The 22394-nt window shown below is 44.2% G+C and overlaps 1 protein-coding gene across 1 annotated transcript in view; it reads right to left on the bottom strand.

Annotated features, from left to right (window-relative positions):
* Positions 1–1151: 1151 nt before the first annotated feature.
* LOC115475753 (A disintegrin and metalloproteinase with thrombospondin motifs 2-like) overlaps positions 1152–22394 on the bottom strand; it is a 294408-nt gene continuing 273165 nt past the window's right edge. Inside the window, 4 exon segments of the mRNA XM_030211718.1 lie at positions 1152–2901; positions 18103–18192; positions 19331–19460; positions 20896–21103. Of these exon segments, the coding sequence (XP_030067578.1) occupies positions 1946–2901; positions 18103–18192; positions 19331–19460; positions 20896–21103 (1384 nt within the window). The 3' untranslated portion in view covers positions 1152–1945.

Below are 22394 nucleotides of genomic sequence, written 5' to 3'. Positions count from 1 at the left end.
ATCAGTGCTGAAAACTTAAATGCTGGGCGCTATCCTATAACGGATCTGCGCCCTTTATAGAGTAGCACTAAGGGGGGGGGGGGGACTATATATGGCATTAAAAAAATCCATGCAGAAAACATTTTCGCCTAAGCGTATTCTATAAGCAGCGCCTATATTCAGGCGTGGTATATAGAATACACTTAGTAGATATCCCAGTGCCTAAAACATGTCCATTTACACCAACAAAAACATGGTGTAAATCCTAGTGCATACATTTAGGCTCAGAGGGTCATATTCTATAACGATGCATGTAAATTTTGGAACATCCATGAAACCCCTATTTGCCTGCCTTAACCATGCCCCTTTTTGTCTGTGCGTGTTAGAAGTTGGGTGCAGTGTGTTACAGAATACGCTTAGTGAGTTGTATGTGTAAATTCTAATTATTGCCAATTAGTGCTCCTTATTGATAAGTGCTGTTAGCAACACTATTAGCTTGTTAAGCCAATTAAGTTACATGCGTTGTAATAGAATCTGCATGGATTTTGGTGTGAATCTCTAGGCATGCTATATAGAATCTGGGGGTAAGCACATAAATGGCGCCTAACTTAAGGCGCCGGTATTTATGCCTGCTACAAGCAGTGTAAATGCCTACACCTAAATTAGGCACTGATTGGGTTCTATTCTGTAACAATACACATAAATTCAAGGCCAATTAACACCAATAACTGTGTTAGCTGCTAATTATTGGCTCTGATTGGCTCATTAAGTTGCACGTGCAAATCCTCAACGTGGACTGATTTGCGCATGCAACTTTAGTTGCCATTATATAGAATCCCCCAGTTAGCATGCAACTGTTGGGGCATCACCAAGGGATATAGTACTAGAACTTTGCGCATTGCATGGTGTGCTTAGGTGCACCCACTTAGACCAGCCATTGACCTGTCATCAGTTGGCCTAACGTTTGGTGCACCAATGCGGCTTTGCGTTAATATTCTATAATGGCTTAGTTGCACCCTTAAACCATTATAGAATTGGCATTAAGCATGCTGCTTTGTGATGCCTAAGATTGAGGCACATCTTCCTACGATTCTGAGAGAGATGCACAATTAGTGATTCATGTCTGCTACAATGGAATCGTCCTTAAAGCAAGTGGTTAATAATGTATGTTCTTCATAAAAATATAGTATTTTATTGCAAGAAATCTAATGCCAAGTTACATTTTCTTTACAAAGCACCATAGAGAAGTCAGTCCAGTTAATGTAGGCAATAAGAGGACTGGTAAAATGAAGAGAAAGATGCAGAGCAAAATGTAAGCAAAAACTAACCTTAACATGGTTGTGCATGTTGTGTTATCTGGTCTCTAATAATTATCCTGTGATGATACTGGTAACATTTTTTAATACAGAGAGGTTAAAAAGACTTTCTGTTTCTGCTTGTGGAGCCATAATTAAAATAGGAAATCCACTGGGGAAAACAGTTTCAAATATTTAGAAAACACATTTATAATCATTGGACAGAACATACAATGATTTTGGTTTTGGGCTTGCCTAGACCAGCACACATGCTGATTCCTGCTTATGTTCACAGACAAATATGTTTTATAGGTGTTCTATGGAAAACATTGACACTACAAACAATTTCCCAAAACTTCTAGAGAAAACGTTATCTTGTTTGTGCGATGCTGCACAACTTCAGTATTCATACTGACCCATTGATAAGTTGCTAGAGTGAGCTAAAGTATTATTAGCTAGGTTGATAAACATTGATATTGCACAGAGACCCCATTTAGCACCTCATGAACCTAGCCCTTCAAATGAAAAAAAGACAGTAATGGAATAATTTTACTTTCATTTGACATAGCACTGAACAGTGGCAGGTCCACCTTAGCACCACATTATGTATGGTTTCTATGGGCATTACTTTGGTATTAGGTCTAAGTTCTCGCTTGGAGATAAACTGGGACTTAGGCTCTTTCCTTTTTAATTAACTTTTTCTTAGTCTCTCGTTTCATCTTCTCAGCAATCAACTGTTGAATTCTTTGGTTTTTTGTCTTTCCATAGAGGGACTTCCTTTGGGTCAAATGGCTGGGTTCTGGCACCTTATTGTCTGCATCTTGTATTCTTGAGGGAAGATCCACTGCATTAATCTCTTGGCGGATTTCCATTCCATTGGATTGGGTAACATTTGTGTGGTAGAGGAAAGGAGGAACTGTTGTAGATGTTGTGACAATACTAGGAGGAAGAACTGTCGTAGATGTTGTGACATTAATACTAAGAGAAGGAACTGTTGTAGATGTGACAATGCTAGAAAGAGGAACAGGCGTATATGTGACAATACTAGAAGGAGGAACTGTTGTAGATGTGACAATGCTAGGAGGAGGAACTGTCGTAGATGTTGTGACATTAATACTAAGAGGAGGAACTGTCGTAGATGTTGTGACAATGCTAGAAAGAGGAACTGTCATAGATGTGACAGTACTAGGAGGAGGAACTGTCGTCGATGTTGTTACAATGCTAGAAAGAGGAACTGTCGTCGATGTTGTGACAGTACTAGGAGGAGGAACTGTCGTAGATGTTGTGACAATGCTAGAAAGAGGAACTGTCATAGATGTTGTGACAGTACTAGGAGGAGGAACTGTCATCGATGTTGTTACAATGCTAGAAAGAGGAACTGTCGTCGATGTTGTGACAGTACTAGGAGGAGGAACTGTCGTAGATGTTGTGACAGTGATACTAACAGGAGTTGTCAGCAGAGGGACAAAATCCTGAATGCCCTTTTTCTTATTAGGTTTCAAATCCATACTGCTGCGATTGGAGTTGCAGGACTTACAACAAAGCTTCTTGTAGGCAGGCACTGAGCAGAAATGAGCCAGCCCATCCATACGACAAACCAGTGATTTGTCTCCTTCACAGTGTATTTCTGAAAAACAAAAACAAAACAAAAAACAGGAAAATAAACACCCAAGAAACAGAATGTATGACGCTCTGAAGATGGGTTTATTAAAGACATAGTGCCTGATATTCAAAGCAACTTAAGTGGGCTGAAGAGGCTCCAGCCTGCTTAAATCACAGTGAGCTGCCCAACTGCTGATGGTACTAAACCAGGCAGTGCCATCGACTATAGTCTCTGACTGCCCATGGGGTGGCACTGGGGTGGAGTTGTTGGTTTTGCAGGTGAATTTAGGACAGCTGTCCTAAATTCACCCAATAAGCTATGGGGCACTGAATATCAGCCGAGACCCTCATAATTAGGTTTGCATTTCTAAGTCTTCTGCCCCCTCCCCCGAAAATGGCCACCAGCCTATGCTATGCTGAAGGCCCCCCCCTGTGGTCTAGGTATGCATCCTCTCCCCCAGGCCTAACTTTGGTCCCTGGTGGTCCAGTGTGGGTAGGGGCAAAGCCCTTACTCAAACTCCACTCATACTCCTTGCAGCTGCTTGTGGAAAATGGTTGCCATGACTTCTTACGGTAACTGCGAGAGGTTGCAACTGCCATTTTTGACAGGTCTGTTGCAAGGGGCAGGAACGAGGGGGATTTGCTTCTGCCCCCATTGGACCACTAGGGAACAAAGTAACCCATGGTGCAGGGAGGAAGCTTTTTCAGGGGGCTGGGGGAAGGGGACTTAGAAATGCAAAACTAGTTATGTGGGTCATGGCCGATACTCAGCTGTTGCCCGCATAACTGGCCGATGTGGGCCCTGGCTGAATATTAACCAGGACCCGCATATGCTCTGGTGTGCACTGCGGGACAATTTAGCTCTGGATATTTAGTGCCGATGCCCGCTAACCTCTGCTGGCTGAATATCAGCCTGATTGTCCTAATCATTACAGTTATGCCAGTGACAATTAAATCCCTCTACCTCCTATGATTTTTCTTACATTCATTAATATATATTCATTAATGAAAATCAGTAGCAATCTGTTTATTTCATTTTGTGATGATGCTTCAGATAACTGAAGGGAACATGTACCAAGAATGCTTTCCTTATGTTTTTTTTTTATTCAGCAAATAGGCATCAAGGTAAACAGAACTTTATACAGTAATATATAGAATGATTCAAATTAGCAAAAGTTTAGAACTTTTGAATAAGTCAATTGTCACATTAGGACATTAACTTTCTTATTTGCTTATCAGAGCTGATAGTATTACAGCTTTTAATACTGATAAAAAATGAGGTGACTGAACAATTTTACTTAGACTTAAGCATATGTATGTTATCACTATAGAAGTATGCATGGTGAGGAGTGGAATTGTAGGGGTGTCTAGGAAGCTCCTAGGTACTATCAACTGGAGGAGGGCAGCAAGGAGCCATCCCTTCCAGGGTGACGTGAACAGTTTAAAGAAAAACATTTGTTGTTAATGTGTATGCCAGTGCTAAACGTTAACAACTTGCAGACTCTCAAAGTGAGAAGGTAGTCATTACAATATCCCCTCTGAATAATATTCTGGAGTCATGGATTGCTGTTCTTGCCCATTAGAAACCTGACCCCAACTTTCTAGAAGTCACCATTTTAAAACCCTGTAAAGTTGCCTCAGGTGTAGATGGTACGTAGTGGTATTGGTACTGCCAAAAACAAAAAAAGCTTCTAAATGGGATCAAGACCTGATCCTTAATAACAGTATTATTACTACAACTGGTACCCAAATCCAGCCACAGAAAGAGAGACAGACTTCATAAGCAATTTCTTTAACCATTATTAGGCTTTACTTTCTTTGCTGTAATTTCATGGAACAGATTTGCAACAAATATTCTTCCATTTAACGGATAAAGTATCATGCCTGAAGGGGGAGCTACACCCTCACATCCAGCACTAAATTGTTTTCTCTGTTACTTTGTAGCCATGTGCATGTTCCTGTAGCTGATAAAAAGATGTGTTGTTGGAGCAGTGGAACTGTCAGTTCTATTTTTATGTTCACAAAGGAATAAATTCAGTATGTATCCACCTTCCCTGAAGGACAATGCCACAGACACAAAACTAGAGGTGAATTGTTATAGAAAAAGTCTTCAAAATGACCGTGCAAATGGCAAAACTTTTAGGGCTCAATTCTTGCAGAAACTAATTTGTAGAATAAGAAAATGAAAATATTTAAATCTTATGTTGAAAAAGCAAAACCTTTATGTATGGTGGACCCCCCATGCATGTGGATTTAGACTGCCCTCACTCTGAATCACATATTATGTCATCCTACGCATTCATTATATTTTTTCAGGTACGTACAAATCACTTTTTTGATTTTGGGCAGAGGTATCACACTAAGCAAATGGCCACTGTGATGTCACCTTAAACAATGGACAAGAAGCTCAAAATGCCTAACACTTAAATCGCAGTTACCACACTGTCACTTAAATATCTGCATGTGATCATTCACTGGATTCAGCTAGGAAAGTAAGAGGCACAAGTTGGTTTTTTTTGTTCTATCTGCTCTTGGGGCCAAAAGATTTTTGGTTAAATCAAGCCCTCAATTAAGGGGGAACAATAGCGAAGACAAACAGCACCACCAGAAACTGAATAAAAAGTAAAGAATGGGGTGGTAAAGAATCAGGAAAGCAATGCCTTATTCAGCCCCTTATCCTTCTTTCCAGATTGTTTATAAATTTCTTGTTAAAGATTAAAGCATATAGGTTAGAGAACCAGTGTCCCAACAAACACTATCACACACCTATGGGACAGCACTTCTGCCATCAGGACACTGGTTACTCACTGATTCATTGTGGGAGCCTTCATTCTCCGAGGACAAGCAGGCTGCTTGTTCTCACGACTGGGTGATGTCCACGGCAGCCCCCTCCAACCGGAAGAGCTTCACAGCAAACTCAAAAACGTCTCGCGGGAGGTCCCACAAGCGGGGCATGCCCACCGCGCATGGGCGGCCGTCTTCCTGCCCGTGCGTGACCGCTCCCGCTCAGTTCTTCTGCATTGCGTCCCTCTCCTCTCAGCCCTCGGAAAGCGTCTGGCGATTCGTTCACTTTTTCTTTGTTTAGTGGCGCCGTCCGCGCTTTTCTTTTCTTCTTTTTTCAAAAGTAAAAAAAAAACTTGTTTCCTGTAGTTTTTAGGTTTTGGCCGCCTTAAGTTTCCTTTCGCCGCCGTCGCAGCCCTTTTGGCCGCTCGTTCGCGTTTTTCCCTTTTTGTGGCCCTTTTCGCCACCACCATCAACTATTTTGACCCCGCCACCGCAATATTTCCGTCGATGACATCGAGGATTCCCAGCAGCTTCAAGAAGTGTGGTCAGTGCGGCTGGGCAATCTCGCTTTCCGACTTCAGTGCATCGGGCCTGAGCATAATCCCAAAGCGTGCAAATTGTGTCTTAGCTTAAAAAAGCGGACACAGGTGGCGAGACAAGTTCAGCGGGACAAGCTCAGCGGGATCATCTTTTAGGAGCTTGGCCCAGCTCTTCGGCGTCGATATCAACGACTTCGGCACTGGATATGGCATCGACCTCAGGAGAGCAGGTACCACAGGCCCGACGACCATCTCTCGCTGGGAGCAGTGAGCAGTCGAGTGGGCCTCCACCTGCCTCGACAGTTCCTGCTGTGCAGGCCCATCGGGACTGACCCTTTTCGGACCCGACCCTGAGGAGGCATGTGGATTCCACGTCCTTCTCGTCGGTACCGTGGAGCGCCGATGACGTGCATCGAAAGAAACAAGCTAAGAAGCATCGTCATCGGTCACCCCCTTCTCACGGTACCGGGAGCTCCAGGGCGTCGAGGGATTCTGGCCCCGAGAAACATCAACACCGGGAGGACGGAGGACCGCTCCCACTTCATCCAGGAGGTGTCGATGTGTCGGTCATCGGGCAGTCCGGTACCGCCTCCTGGCCCCGTGCAGATTCTATCTCCGACCTCTACACCGGCCCCTCAGCCTTTGCCGGCAGAGACTCTGGACGAGCGCCTCCGGGCCATTCTTCCAGGTATCCTGGAAGGGCTGCTGCGCCAGTCTCTCCCTGTGCCAGGGGTGCTTGCGCCCTTGGCACCTTCGATGGAAGCGCCGGCTGGCTCTGGCCCTGTGATGCGGTCGCTGACACTGGTACCGCTTGCGGCATCGGTCTCGGCCGCCACTCAGGTGGACTCTCCGTCGATGGAGGGAGCTTTGTCCCCGCTGGCGTGGGAGTCCACCTCTCGATATCATCATCGAGGACTTGGCTCCTCTGAGTCGAGACGGGCCCGGTTTTGGACTGAAGTCAGGGAACTCATATCCGACACAGAGGAGGAGGCCTCGTGGGGGGAGGAGGAGGACCCTAGGTATGTCTCTTCCGAGGAGTCCTATGGTCTTCCCTCCGATCCCACTCCTTCACCGGAAAGGAAGCTTTCGCCACCGGAGAGCCTTTCCTTTGCCTCCTTTGTTAGGGATATGTCTGTGAGCATTCCCTTCCCCGTGGTTACTGTGGATGAGCCGAGGACTGAGATGCTTGAGGTTCTCGACTATCCATCACCACCTAGAGAGTTTTCCACGGTACCGTTGCACAATGTCTTCAATGAGACACTGCTTCAGAACTGGCTAAAGCCCTTATCTAACTCCACCATCCGGAAGAAAGCCGAGTCCCAGTATAGGATCCATAGCGACCCACAGTTGATGAGGACTCAGTTGCCACACGACTCTGTGGTGGTGGATTCTGCTCTCAAGAGAGCCAAGAGTTCGAGGGATACTGCCTCGGCGCCCCTGGGGCGCGAGTCTCGCACTCTAGACTCTTTTGGGAGGAAGGCCTATCATTCTTCCATGCTCGTGACCAAGATCCAGTCTTACCAGCTCTACACGAGCATCCACATGCGGAACAATGTGCGGCAACTGGCGGACCTGGTTGACAAGCTTCCTCCGGAGCAGTCCAGGCCTTTTCAGGAGGTGGTCAGGCAGCTGAAGGCGTGTCGCAAATTCCTGTCCAGGGGTATTTATGACACTTGTGATGTTGCATCCAGATCCACTGCCCAAGGTATAGTGATGCGCAGACTCTCATGGCTGCGCGCCTCTGACCTGGACAATTGGACCCAGCAGCGGCTGGTGCATGTTCCTTGCCGGGGAGGGGGGGGGGGGGATAATATTTTTGGTGAGAAGGTTGAGCAGTTGGTCGAACAGCTTCACCAACGGGAAACTGCCCTCGACAACCTTTCCCACCGGGCACCTTCAGCATCTACCTCTTCAGGTACACGATTTTTCAGGGGAAAGAAGACTGCTTCTTACGCTTATCCTAAGCATAGGTACAATTCTTCTTCCCGTCAGCCTTCCCAGGCTCAGCCCCAGCGCGCTTGTTTGCGTCAACAGCGTGCGACCAAGCAGGTCCCGGCAGCGCCCCAGCAAAAGCAAGGGACGGGCTTTTGACTGGATCTGGGAGAGCATAGCCGCCATAAAAGTGCCCGTGCTGGATGATCTACTGGTCGGAGGGAGGTTAAAATTTTTTCACCAAAGGTGGCCTCTCGTAAAACTCCGACCAGTGGGTTCTCCAAATAGTGCGGTGTGGGTACGCCCTCAATTGGACCTCCATTCCACCAAATTGTCCACCAGGAGCTCAGTCTTTCAGCTCCCACCACAGGCAGGTACTTGCAGAGGAACTCTCCGCCCTTCTCAGCACCAATGCGGTCGAGCCCGTGCCACCCGGGCAAGAAGGGCTGGGATTCTATTTCAGGTACTTCCTTGTGGAAAAGAAAACAGGGGGGGATGCGTGTCACCCTAGACCTGAGGGGCCTGAACAAATATCTGGTCCGAGAAAAGTTCAGGATGCTTTCCCTGGCACCCTTCTTCCCCTGATTCAGAAAAACGACTGGCTATGCTCCCTGAATTTAAAGGATGCTTATACTCACATCCCGATACTGCCAGCTCACAGACAGTTATCTGCGATTCCGTCTGGGAACACAGCATTTCCAGTATTGTGTGCTGCCCTTTGGGCTCGCCTCTGCGCCACGGGTGTTCACAAAATGCCTGGTGGTGGTTGCGGCGTCACTGCGCAAGCTGGGGGTGCATGTGTTCCTTTACCTCGACGATTGGCTGGCGAAGAGCACCTCAGAGGCAGGAGCTCTGCAGTCCATGCAGATGACTATTCAACTTCTGGAGCTACTGGGGTTTGTGATAAATTACCCAAAGTCCCATCTCCGCCCAGTCCAGTCACTCAAATTCATTGGAGCTCTGCTGAATTCACAGATGGCTCATGCCTATCTCCCCGAGGTGAGAGCACAGAATCTTCTGTCCCTTGCCTCTCGGGCAAGAGCATCCCAGCAGATCACAGCTCGGCAGATGTTGAGACTCCTGGGCCATATGGCCTCTACAGTTCATGTGACTCCCATGGCTCGTCTTCACATGAGATCAGCTCAATGGACCCTAGCTTCCCAGTGGTATCAGGCGACAGGGAATCTAGAGGATGCAATCCGACTACCCACCAGTTTCCGCAATTCCCTTCACTGGTGGACAATTCGGTCCAATTTGACGTTGGGACGTCCCTTCCAAATTCCTCAGCAGCAAAAAGTGCTGATGACAGATGCATCTCTCCTGGGGTGGGGAGCCCATGTCGATGGGCTTCACACTCAAGGACTGTGGTCCCTCCAGGAATCAGGTCTGCAGATCAACTTCCTGGAGTTGAGAGCGGTCTGGAACGCGCTCAAGGCTTTCAGAGATCGGCTGTCCTTTCAAATTATCCAAATTCGGACAGACAATTAGGTTGCGATGTATTACATCAACAAGCAGGGGGGCACCGGATCTCGCCCCTTGTGTCAGGAAGCCATTGGGATGTGGCTCTGGGCTCGCCGACACGGCATGCTCCTCCAGGCCACATACCTGGCAGGCGTAAACAACTGTCTGGCCAACAGGTTGAGCAGACTTATGCAACCGCACGAGTGGTCGCTCAATTCGAGTGTGGTACGCAAGATCTTCCGGGAGTGGGGCACCTCCTCGGTGGACCTTTTCGCCACACAAACCAACAACCACAAGCTGCCTCAATTCTGTTCCAGGCTACAGGCCCACAACAGGCTAGCGTTGGACGCCTTCCTCCTGCATTGGGGGACCGGCCTTCTGTACGCGTATTCTCCCATACCTTTCATGGGGAAGACTTTGCTGAAACTCAAGCAAGACCGTGGCACCATGATTCTGATCGTGCCCTTTTGGCCCCGTCAGATCTGGTTTCCTCCTCTTCTGGAGTTGTCTTCCGAAGAACCGTGGAGATTGGAGTGTTTTCCAACCCTCATCACTCAGAACGAGGGGGCGCTTCTGCATCCCAACCTCCAGTCTCCGGCCCTCACGGCCTGGATGTTGAGGGCGTAGATTTCGCCGCCTTGGGTCTCTCTGAGGGTGACTCCCAAGTCTTGCTTGCTTCCAGGAAAGATTCCACTAAGAACAGTTACTTTTTCAAGTGGCGGAGGTTTGCCGTCTGGTGTGACAGCAAGGCCTTAGATCCTCGTTCTTGTCCTACACAGACCCTGCTTGAATACCTTCTACACTTATCGGAGTCTGGTCTCAAAACCAACTCAGTAGGGAACCATCTTAGTGCAATCAGTGCTTACCATTTTTGTGTAGAGGGTAAGCCTATCTCTGGACAGCCTTTGGTCGTTCGATTCATGAGAGTTTTGCTTTTGTCAAAGCCCCCTGTCAAGCCTCCTACAGTGTCATGGGATCTCAATGTCGTCCTCACCCAGCTGATGAAGCCTGCGTTTGAGCCACTGGATTCTTGCCATCTGAAGTACTTGACCTGGTGGCAGTTACTTCAGCTCGTAGGGTCAGTGAGCTTCAAGCCTTGGTAGCCCATGCTCCCTATACCAAATTTCATCATAACAGAGTAGTCCTCCACACGCACCCTAAGTTCCTGCCGAAGGTGGTGTCGGAGTTCCATCTGAACCAGTCAATTGCCAACATTCTTTCCCCGTCCACATACCCGCCCTGCACACATTGGACTGCAAGAGAGCATTGGCCTTCTACCTGAAGCGGACAAGCCCCCACAGACAGTCCGCCCAAATGTTTGTTTCTTTTGACCCCAATAGGAAGGGGGTTGCTGTCGGGAAACGCACCATCTCCAATTGGCTAGCAGATTGCATTTCCTTCACTTATGCCCAGACTGGGTTGACTCTTGAGGGTCATGTCACGGCTCATAGTGTTAGAGCCATGGCAGCATCAGTGGCCCACTTGAAGTCAGCCACTATTGAAGAGATTTGCAAAGCTGCGACGTGGTCATCTGTCCACACATTCACATCTCATTACTGCCTCCAGCAGGATACCCGACGTGACAGTCGGTTTGGGCAGTCGGTGCTGCAGAATCTGTTCGGGGTTTAGAATCCAACTCCACCCCCCTAGGCCCAGTTTATTCTGTTCAGGCTGCATTCTCAGTTAGTTGTTCTTCGTAGGTCAATTTTTGTTTTGTCCTCGCCACTGCGAGGCCCAATTGACCCTCTTTGTTGTTTTGAGTGAGCCTGGGAGCTAGGGATACCCCAGTCGTGAGAACAAGCAGCCTGCTTGTCCTCGGAGAAAGCGAAAGATACATACCTGTAGCAGGTATTCTTTGAGGACAGCAGGCTGATTGTTCTCACCAACCATCCCTCTTCCCCTTTGGAGCTGTTATTTCTTTTCTTTGCTATTTTATTTAACTGAGCAGGAGCAGTCACGCACAGGTGGGAAGACGGCAACGCATGCGCGGTGGGCATGCCCTGCGCGCAGGACTTCCTGCGAGATGTTTTTGAGTTTGCTGTGAAACTCTTCCAGTTGGAGGGGGCTGCCGTGGACGTCACCCAGTCGTGAGAACAATCAGCCTGCTGTCCTCGGAGAATACCTATTACAAGTATGTATCTTTCGCTGTACCTGATCACAGTCCTGCCGTAACAACATGTCTGGCACATTAACTAATACAGCTTTTGCTAACTGATAACAATTTATGCTGAAGCAGTCTCAGGCCCCGATGATCAATTCCCCATGCTGTTCTGAAATAGCGTCCTAAAAATGGGCCGGAATGCGAGGAAATAACTCCCTAATGATCAATACTAATAAACATGCAAATTTAAGCCCGTTATTAGTGTTGATCATCTGGGGAAAATGGGGGAGGATTGTGCCTGAGCGCATCCTCCCGCACCTTTGTTTGGCTTGGCCCTTATGTGGTAGGGAAGCCTCACCCAGCGCATTCCAGGATGCACTGGGCAGGACACCGACATTTTGGAGACAGGAGCACTCCCTCCTCCATCACACAGATGTACGGGGGGAAGGGGCTGCTAGACCACCAAACCGAGTGGAGGGGTTGTGTTTGCAGCACACTGGGGCACTTGGGGGGGGGGTCTTAGGGGGCCACTAGGCCACCAGGACACGGTGGCAGCCCGAGCTGCCTAACTTTGCATGGGGAGGGGGGGCAGGATCAGAGGGAGTCTTAACCCTAACGCCAGCTCTGAGCTGGCGTAGGGTTAAGGCGCTATTCCGCCTCTACGATCAGAGCGCTGTTTGCCATGCCAGACCCTTCTGACCTTATGTGTGAAGGTAAATGTAGGCACTAATTCAGTGCTAGTGGCCTCTAGTGCCCACATTTACCTTTGAGCATTGGGGCCTGAATGTGGCACTCACTGAAGACTTCTCCTATGAAAATTTTATAGCCTCACAATAGTTTCAAGCTACAATACTTCCTTTAACTTTGCTGTTGCATCTGACGATGAGACGATTGTGGTCTCAAACATGTAGAAGCTATGCTATCACTGGCCTGAAGCATTTATGAACTATGCTATTGCTGAATTACTGTTACATCATTTCAAGAATATATATAAAAGATCTATTGTTGAATACCTATTTTCGGTAAAGGGAAATATGAGTATATTACTATGCTTTAAAATGATAGCGGGGATGGGATGACTTCCCTATGAAGAAAGACTAAGGAGGCTAGGGCTTTTCAGCTTGGAGAAGAGACGGCTGAGGGGAGACATGATAGAGGTATATAAAATAATGAATGGAATGGAACAGGTGGATGTGAAGCGTCTGTTCACGCTTTCCAAAAATACTAGGACTAGGGGGCATGCGATGAAACTACAGGGTAGTAATTTTAAAACAAATCGGAGAAAATATTTCTTCACCCAACGCACAATTAAACTCTGGAATTCGTTGCCGGAGAACGTGGTGAAGGTGGTTAGCTTGGCAGAGTTTAAAAAGGGGTTAGACGGTTTCCTAAAGGACAAGTCCATTAACCACTACTAAATGGACTTGGGAAAAATCCACAGTTCCAGGAATAACATGTATAGAATGTTTGTACGTTTGGGAACCTTGCCAGGTGCCCTTGGCCTGGATTGGCTGCTGTCGTGGACAGGATGCTGGGCTCAATGGACCCTTGGTCTTTTCCCAGTGTGGCATTGCTTAGAGTGAGCCCACTGATGGATTACTGTCTTGCTTCAGTCTGTGCCGATCTAGCTGGCTGCCAGAATGCTAAGATGTAGTCACACATAATAAGTTTGGTCATGCGTGTATAAACCAGTCCTTGGGGCACACCAATCCAACCTGATTTTCAAGATAGCCAGAATGAATATGCATGAAACAAAATTGTATGCACTGCAGATTTATCTTGTGCATATTCTTTGTGGGTATCCTGAAAACCTGACTGGTGTCTCGAAGGCTGGGTTCAGAAACCCCAGAAACTGATAAATTCAGTCTATTCATAGGGTTTATTCTGCCAAGTATATAAACTTAGAAGACTCACATTTCGTTGAAGTACATGCTAAATATTTTAATTTGTTTAGGCTAATCCCTTCCCTATCCTTTTTCAACATTAGTTTACAGGCACAGACTTTGCAAAAGAAGCCCTTATATGGAAACATGATCCTAGTGATAATACTCTGAGACTACTGCTAAGGCTTATCAGCACCATTTTGTATTCCACTGATGGCAAGGGCAAGAGGACTGGGGACTGCTTCTGCCCCCTGGGGCCGCTGAGAGGGGAGGTAATATTCTCCGGGCCCAGCCTACAAGGGGAGACCCAGCACCAGAAGATTCTGTTCCCGCGTTCTATTGTGTGTCAGGACCTGGGTCCCAGCACACAGGAGGAGAGTGACAGACTGAGCAAGGAGCATATGCAGAAGGTAAGGGGGGGGCGACGTTGGGGAGGGGGTGGTAGCGGCTGCTGCGGCAGCCATGCCCTTGCCCTGGCTTTATCTCATGGCGGTCCTGCTGCCCACCCACTAGAGCTCAGGGATTTTTACATGTATGAGTGGGGCTATTTTTAACTTGGGGGCAGAGCTTCTTGTTCAGGGGTGTCACACCTTGGGGGGTGCAAGCTGCAATATGGTATTTACATAGTAAGTAGCTGCTTTACCTGCATTTGCATGTTTTTTTCAATCAGGGGTGTAGACATAAATCCATTTTGGTGGGAGGGGCAAAAGTAGATTGGGGGCCAGGTAGTCTCTCCCTCTCCCCCCCCCCCTGCAATATTAAAGCATACCTTTGCTGGCAGGGATGCCAAGCTCTGCCAGCCAAACAGGTCTCCTACAAAATCTGTGTGTGCTGCCAGTCGCTGAACTAAGCATTCCCAAGAGAGCCAGCATCAGCAGCTGAAGCATGCCTGCTGACCTAAGTGCTGCTCAGACAGCACAGGCAGGACTCACAACGGAGACCTCTTCAGTTGCTGGGGCTGGGCATCCCCACCAACCCTTAAAGCAGAGGGGGGCCCAGGCCCCTTCCCCCAATGGCTATGCCACTGTGTGCAACTCATCACTATGTAAGCTGTATTACAGTAATTTACATTGCAATATAGTATTTTTATAGTAATGAGCTGTTTTATATGCATATTTTGCATCTTATTACTATGTAGCCTATGTTAAAAGTTGTGTTACTGCCCTTTAAAACTTCCCCCTTAATGAAGCAAACAGAATTGGACTGACCTCTGTACTGAGGGTGCCAGGCATTGTGATGCCTGTTTTATCTTGGTAATGCAACTGCTTTTATTAAAATAATACTGTATTGAAATAAAAATAAATCTTCCATTACATTATGCCTAAGAACTGGTGCAAGCTTTCAGTAATGCTAAAATTTTCCACTCATTCAGAAGAGTCTGATTACATGAACTTACAGTGCAATTTACACTTTTCACTCATTCTCTCTTATAAAAATAAAAAAACAGACAGACAGAGCTGTGTGTCTGGCAAACATATCAGCCTAGTACTGTTCCATTAAAAAAAATTGAAAAGAAAAGAATGAAATTAATGAAAACTTTTTTGCCCATACTTGTATCCCAAAGCAAATATTGTTTCATATAAATTATTTAGTTTTTTAGATAAACTATAAAATTAATTCACAGGCTCCCAAATAGATATGAGAAGTGTTCATTTTATCTGAAATTCTTGGTGTAAGTGCATTTGGCAAACATTTTCAAAGATTTTTACAACACTGTAGTACAGTGATACACAAACCTGGTCCTGGAGGTACCACAGCTAGTCAGGTTTTCAGGATATCCATAAAAATATCCATGAGAGATATTTGTATGCACTGTGCCACTGCATGCAAATCACGCTCATGAATATTCATTGTGGATATCCTGACTGGCTGGGGTGCCTCCAGGACCAGGTTTGGGAACCATTGCTATAGTATATTTTTTATTCAGTTCAGTGTTTGATAAATAACTCCATATTCCTCTCCAATAAACCACCCACAAACAAAGGAGATGATTTTTGTCTGTCCTTCTGTGAAGTTCTTTAGAAAAAATGTCCTGTGTTATGGCACAATATGGTATACAGTGTAAGGCCCTTGAAGCACTAATCTTACTTTAGAAATCTGGTGCTCAAATTATATCATATTGTTCCTCTTTTTTATTGCAAACAGGCATCATAGATGTCCAAAATCAGTCACAGGCCAATTTTCAAAGGGTTTACATACCCAGTTTTGAAAATTAGGCTTCTATGTAAGTCCCTTTGAAAATTTACTAGGACCAAGTTCCAAAATATAGGCGTAGAAGCCTAAAATGTAGGGTAGGAGTTAGGGTAGAAGCTGGATCTTTGGTTCTGATTTTCAGCACTTGCCATTGAATTTAGCATTCTAAACATATGAATAGTAGACTTCAATTTAGGACCCTAAAATTAGGCGCATATTTAGCTGAAAAATAGTCTCTGGCTAAAAGCAGGTGCCTAACTTAGCTGTCTAAATTTAGACGCTCAGCCTTTTCTGAATGTCAGACACTTAGTAGAAAGAAGATTAAACTTGGATTGACACTACTTTCTCACATCCCAAACGCCAGAATGAATTTTGCAACTTTTATTGGTGATATATATGACAAATGGGAGGTATGATTTTATATCATATCATATGAAAGAATCTATAAAAAAAAAAAAAGAGGGAAATAATGTTCTCAGTTTCTGGGACACAATAAATTGGTCTATTGGAAAAAAAAAATCAAAATTCCAACTGCAGTGGTACATATTTAATATTATGTTAAGTTAAATACATACAAAAACACTAATAAAATATCCCTGATAAGCCAAAGTGCATGTAGACATAGTGCACAATGCTGAGAAACCTTATTGCACCACTCTATAGCCATCCATACCTTGAAACAATACTAAAATATCTGTCCATTTAAAAAGTTTAAAGTTAACAGTCATGAATATATATATACAGTTAGACATCAATTTACATAACAGTATTCAGTGCCAGTGAATTATCTTTGCATTATTTCCATCTTACCATTAGAGAGTAATTTTTTTGTTGTTGTTGGAAACTGTTAAACATATTCACAGTCAAATTTAAATATGTGATCACATGATAATGACGAGTTTGAAGTGCTGCGGGGCTTAAAACATCACCTCACGTGAGGGTTAAGCTGAGTGGAATCAGACAGCAATTTCCCACACGTGATATGGAAGATTATCCAGACCAACACTGGAAAGTGTACCCTGCTTACTGGCTTCCAAAATCCAGTCTAAATTGAAAACAGTCGTAGGTATAGAGAATGAGAACATCTCACTGCATGTGCTGAAATCAGCTACAGACCCAATGTAATTCTTCATATACAGTGTTTCCTTTGAGATGTTCCCAGACTGTGCAAAATTAAGACTCAGCTCCTTTATCATTCACAGACAGGTCTCTGTGAAGATCAGTACCCTATTTTTGGGATCAGAATGCTATTTGTATATAAAGCTAAGCAGAGCTGGTGTTTAATGCCATTACATCTTCTCTTTAAGGCATTTTTTAAAACTGATTCTAAGCAATGAGATATAGAAATTGAGGTATTCTGTCGTTGTTCACACTGTTATGTTTGCCAGTGACACAATCAATACAGCAATCACACAAACACACTGCTCAAGTAAGGGCATGCACATGGTGGAAAGCGACCTATGAATGAAATGAACACACACACACAATTACTTCTTGCACAAGTTCATATGAAAATGTCATCCGGCCTCAATTATATATAAAATCTTTTTCTTGCATGGACTACTTGTATAAAAATGTTAAATCTGTACGAAACTGTGTAACAAAATATGGTGGATGAAAAGGCAGTATTTAAATAAAAGAAATTAACCAAAACAGAGGTAATTTTAAGATACAGTACAGCAAAGCAGCAGTAATAGCAGCAGTTTAAAGACAGATAAAAACTGAGAGAACCGGTACCCAATGTCTTATAATAACAAACAACACCCAGTTAAGTCAAGTGGAATCTTGAAGGAAATGGGGGTGCATAATTGCGACAATGGAAAGGAGAATGGAATGGCTCTTTCACTCAACTGATCACCCTATTAAGAACAACGCTAGCACGCTATGAAATTTAGGACCTTAACATGAAGGAGAACTTTAGCACTACAAGGTGTCATTATTGTGATGTGATCACATTCACAATAAGTTCTCAGTTTTGCTTTCAAAGTGAACATCAGGAACCAGTGAGAACCTTTTTTCACCATCGTCAAAGTGTACAAGCAAGCTTGCTGACAGCTCCCCCCCCCCCCCCCCAAGAGAAGTCTGCAATTGAGTACCACAAAGTTCCTACTCACGTATTAAACCATGGAGGCCTCCGTTACCAGTGCCACACAAGCTCCAGGAAAGAGATTTGGAGCAGCAGAGCTCATTGAAGTAAAGATTTAGAATGAGATGCAAGCTGATAAATCAGGATAGTTTTCCATAGAGCGACAGGACTAGAGCGAAAGGTAAAGTCCACATTTGACGTGGCATGCATTTAAGGCCAAAGGCAGAGCTATAAATGGGTCTTTTACTTGAAGATATTTTCGGGATGGGAGAGTCCGGTTTTGGTCTGGAAAGCCATTGCACTATGTAGTTTTTCTTTGATGGGTCTGAAGCGTTTCCTGCATTGGAGAAAAGTAATACTGTGATTTGTGCACTTTAGACTTGTATCAATCTTACAGAGCTTTGCAGTGGTTCATCCAATGTCATACTCTTGCACAGAATGGAAACTGTAAGGCCATTCAAGTAGCTTATTGAGTCTGTCACCAATCTAATCATTGTGGAAAAATGCTACTTGTACCTACATCTAGGTGATACCTGCAGGCTTGAGGGCTATTGTAGTGGTGCACAGTAAGGTACAGGTTGTTTTTTTTTTTGTTTGTTTGTTTTTCTGTTCCTGAAGGGTTCACAATACAATATAAGGGAATTATGGTGAATGTTGTACCTGGGACCATTTATATGAAGTGCACTGCAGTGCCCTGTAGGTTGCCCCACTACTCTGCTTAGATGTGTACTAAAAATGTTGGCCTCCAGCCATCCTAGTGGCTTGTTTTTGTGCTTTTTTCCCTAGGACTTTTGTTTTTTTCAAAAACGGTATGTAATGAAAGATTCACTGACCACAAAAACATCTAGAAAATGGTGATTTTCAAAAAAGACATTTTTCTGGTTTGAAAACAGCTCAGATTGGATTTAGATGTCATAATGAATATTCCTTAGATATATTTCCATAGATTTTTGTGCAATAACCAAATTAATGTGCAGCTTTTGATCATCGTGAGAAACCAGGGCTGGTGGTGGATTTCAAAGGCCTATCGTGAATAACTCATCATTTTAACAGTGCTCCCCTTGAATGACGTATTTCAATGTAATTGACTTTCAGAAAGAAGACATGAGGTAGGAGGACTTTTAGCCAGTTGGCTGTGGGGAACAAACTACCAGAAGAACTGAAACATCTGTCATCTCTCTATGGCTGTAGAAGGGCTCTGAAATATTATTTATTTTCTAATATGGTATGATATGATGCTTTATTAGTGTTATAGTGTAATTATGGCTGTTTTTCTGCTTTGTAAACCATCTTGGATGGCTTTGCCAAGAAGAAGGTATAGAAAATGTAATAATAACTATGGTTTTCTGGTTGGATATAAAGTATTTGGGGGGGGGGGGGGTTGTATGAGACTTGGCCTCCAGATGCAAATCAAAATTTGAGTGACATAAGCTCATATTGAATACAGAAATGAAATGAAGGGATTCAGCTCTTACTAGGACAGGGAAGTAGGCTGCAGGTCCTTATTGTTTCTGGTTTGTCTTTAATACACAGACCAATAGCGTTGTCACCAGTTCGGCACAGAACTTGTCTTTCTTGCGTACCATTGCCACAGGAAACGGAGCACTAAGGAAACAGAAATTAATTAGTCTTGCACTGTTTCTCGAGAATGTATTCTTTCAAGCATGAGGTGCACTCATCATGTCAACCAGTAGCAGCACAAGACTATCACTAGGGGCACCATTTTGGAGACAGCACTGACTGAGTAGGGGTGACTGGGGATCGCTTCTGCCCAGCACCTACTGGAGCACTAGATACAGGGCTGGTAGGCCCCAGTAGATGTTGGAGGGCCTTGATGGTGGGGAGGGGGGGGGGGTATGGAGAATTGCCCTATTGTTGCCTCTCGATCTAATCACACCCCTGGGCATGCCTCTTTATAACTCACCTAAAGATCATCCTACCTAGGTAAATTCTTATTTACCCTGTTAAATCACTCTAATTGCCCTTTACATACCCAGTAAAAGTTACTACTAGACCACATTGAACCAACCACTATTCATTTACCATGGTAGTCAGCAACCATGAACTACCATGGTTATACCAAACTGTTGTACCAAAGGTTGCTGACTCCCGTGTTAAATCAAGGTGCAGTAAAAGCTCGCCTTATACCACACCTTGATAACTCCCTCCACAAATGTCAGTTTATGAATGTCTAAAATTCAGATAGCACTTCTAAAGTAAGCAACTTAAATACCTCTAGAATGAGGGGGCATAGGATGAAGGTGAAAATGGGCAGACTCAGGAACAATCTAAGGAAATATTTCTTTTACAGAAAATGTAGTGGATGTATTAAATGGCCTCTCAGAGGCAGTGGTAGAGATGAGATTTGTATCTGAATTCAAGAAAGCAGGGCCAAGCACAGAGGATCTCTAAGGAGAGGAAGGGGTAGTAGATTAGCTGAGATAATATTTAACCATCTCTCTGACCTCATGTGCAACTTTCTTAAAATTAGTCACCTTATTGTCTAACTCCTCTTACTCTCTTACCTATCTATATGTTCCATCTTTGCTTATACCCTACACTGTCAATTAAAATTTGTGTTGACATTGTAAGTAGTATGCTATGTCATACTTTGTATTGTTATTTGAATAATTTTACTGCTGTAATTGTCTATTGCTCATGTTTGATTTATTCTTACTGTACACTGCCTTGAGTGAATTCCTTCAAAAAGGTGGTAAATAAATCTTAATAATAAATAAAATAAGTAGGTAGTATAGATGGGCAAAATTGATCTGTATCTGCTTTTATTTCCTGTTTCGGTGTTTTAATCTTTCTGTACCCATGTGCACAAGGGAAGATCCAATAGGTAAAAATCTGTGATAGCAGTAAGTCAAAAGAAAAAGTCAAATTATAGAGGGCTAGATTTACTAAAAGACACTACTGTATTACCACGTGCTAACACGCATTAACATGCATTATTTATCCCAGGTCCCTTTTACTAATAATGCACATTAATGGTGTGATAGTGCACTTTTAGTAAATCTGTCCCAGAATCATTCACCTGTGACCAAGGCCCAATCCTCCACTCAGCAGGACATAGTGCTCGATTGCAAGGTCTCCTGGTTTCTGGCCGATTCTCACTGCAGTATTTGGTATGCACTGAACGATTTGTATTGTCCTGCAAGGGCTGGATGCATCTTACTGAACGAAGCTGATACCCTGTTTTGCCACAGCTCTTACTGCAAGTCTCCCATTCTCCTGTTACCCATCTAGTACAAAAAAGAAAAACAATTATACATCTGCTATCTTGAAATGACCTTGAAGGCAATGAAGAAAGCAGGGCTTTGCTTTTGCATTAATTGGTCTGTAACCCTTCGGTGCAGTCAATGAGTGCAGATTCAATTGTGGACTTCTACCATAAATGTGCAATTTAATTATGCAACTCTAGTATTGGTCTTATGGAACTATTGTGTTAGTGTGAACTAGGATAAATTCTGAATGTTTAAAAGTATTTTTTTTCATGAGAGAACGCCTTATTTTATTATGACAGTGTGATTTTATTTAATTCACTTTTATCCAAAGCAGGTAACAATTAAACATACACAAGAAATAAAAAATTTAAAGTATTCCTTTTAGAGGAAATTTGATAAGGTTCTATATTAGGAGTCACTGACCAGGAAAAAGATCTAGGTGTTATTGTTGATGATACATTGAAACTCTCTGCTCAGTGTATGGTGGCGGCGGCGGCTAAGAAAGCAAATAGAATGTTACAGGTAGGTATTATTAGGAAAGGAATGGAAAACAAAAATGAGGATGTTATAATGCCTTTGTATCACTCCATGATGTGATCGCACCTCAAATACTGTGTGCAATTCTGATCACCACATGTGAGATATAGTGGAATTAGAGAAGGTATAGAGAAGGGTGATGAAAATGATAAAGGGGATGGGATGACTTTCCTATGAGGAAGGCTAAAGCAGCTAGGGCTCTTCAGCTTGGAGAAGAGACAGCTGAGGGGAGATATGATAGAGGTCTATGAAATAATGAGTGGAACAGGTAGATGTGAATCGCTTGTTTACTCTTTCCAAAAATACGAGGTCTAGAAGGCACGCAGTGAAGCTACAAAGTAGAAAATTTAAAACAATTTGGAGAAAATATTTCTTCACTCAACATGTAATTAAACTCTGGAATTCATTGCCAGAAAATGTGGTAAAAGCTGTTAGCTTAAAAAAAGGTTTGGATAACTTCCTAAAAGAAAAGTCCATAAGCTATTATTAAGATGGACTTGGGTAAAATCCATAGCTTATTTCTAGGATAAGCAGCATAAAATGTATTGTACTGTTTTGAGATCTTGCCAGGTACTTATAACCTGGATTGGCCACGGTTGGAAACAGGATGCCGGGCTTGATGGACCTTCGGTCTATCCCAGTATGGCAACACTTATGTTCTTATTGCTGAGGGGAGGTATGATAGAGGTCTATAAAATACCGAGTGGAGTGAATGGGTAGATGTGAATCACTTGTTTATGCTTTCCAAAAACACTAGGACTAGGGAGCAGGT

The sequence above is a fragment of the Microcaecilia unicolor genome, chromosome 8 (assembly GCF_901765095.1).
Source record: "Microcaecilia unicolor chromosome 8, aMicUni1.1, whole genome shotgun sequence".
Lineage (NCBI taxonomy): Eukaryota > Metazoa > Chordata > Amphibia > Gymnophiona > Siphonopidae > Microcaecilia > Microcaecilia unicolor.
The sequence above is the reverse complement of the archived record's forward strand: the minus strand, read 5'-3'. Positions and strand labels throughout refer to the sequence as shown.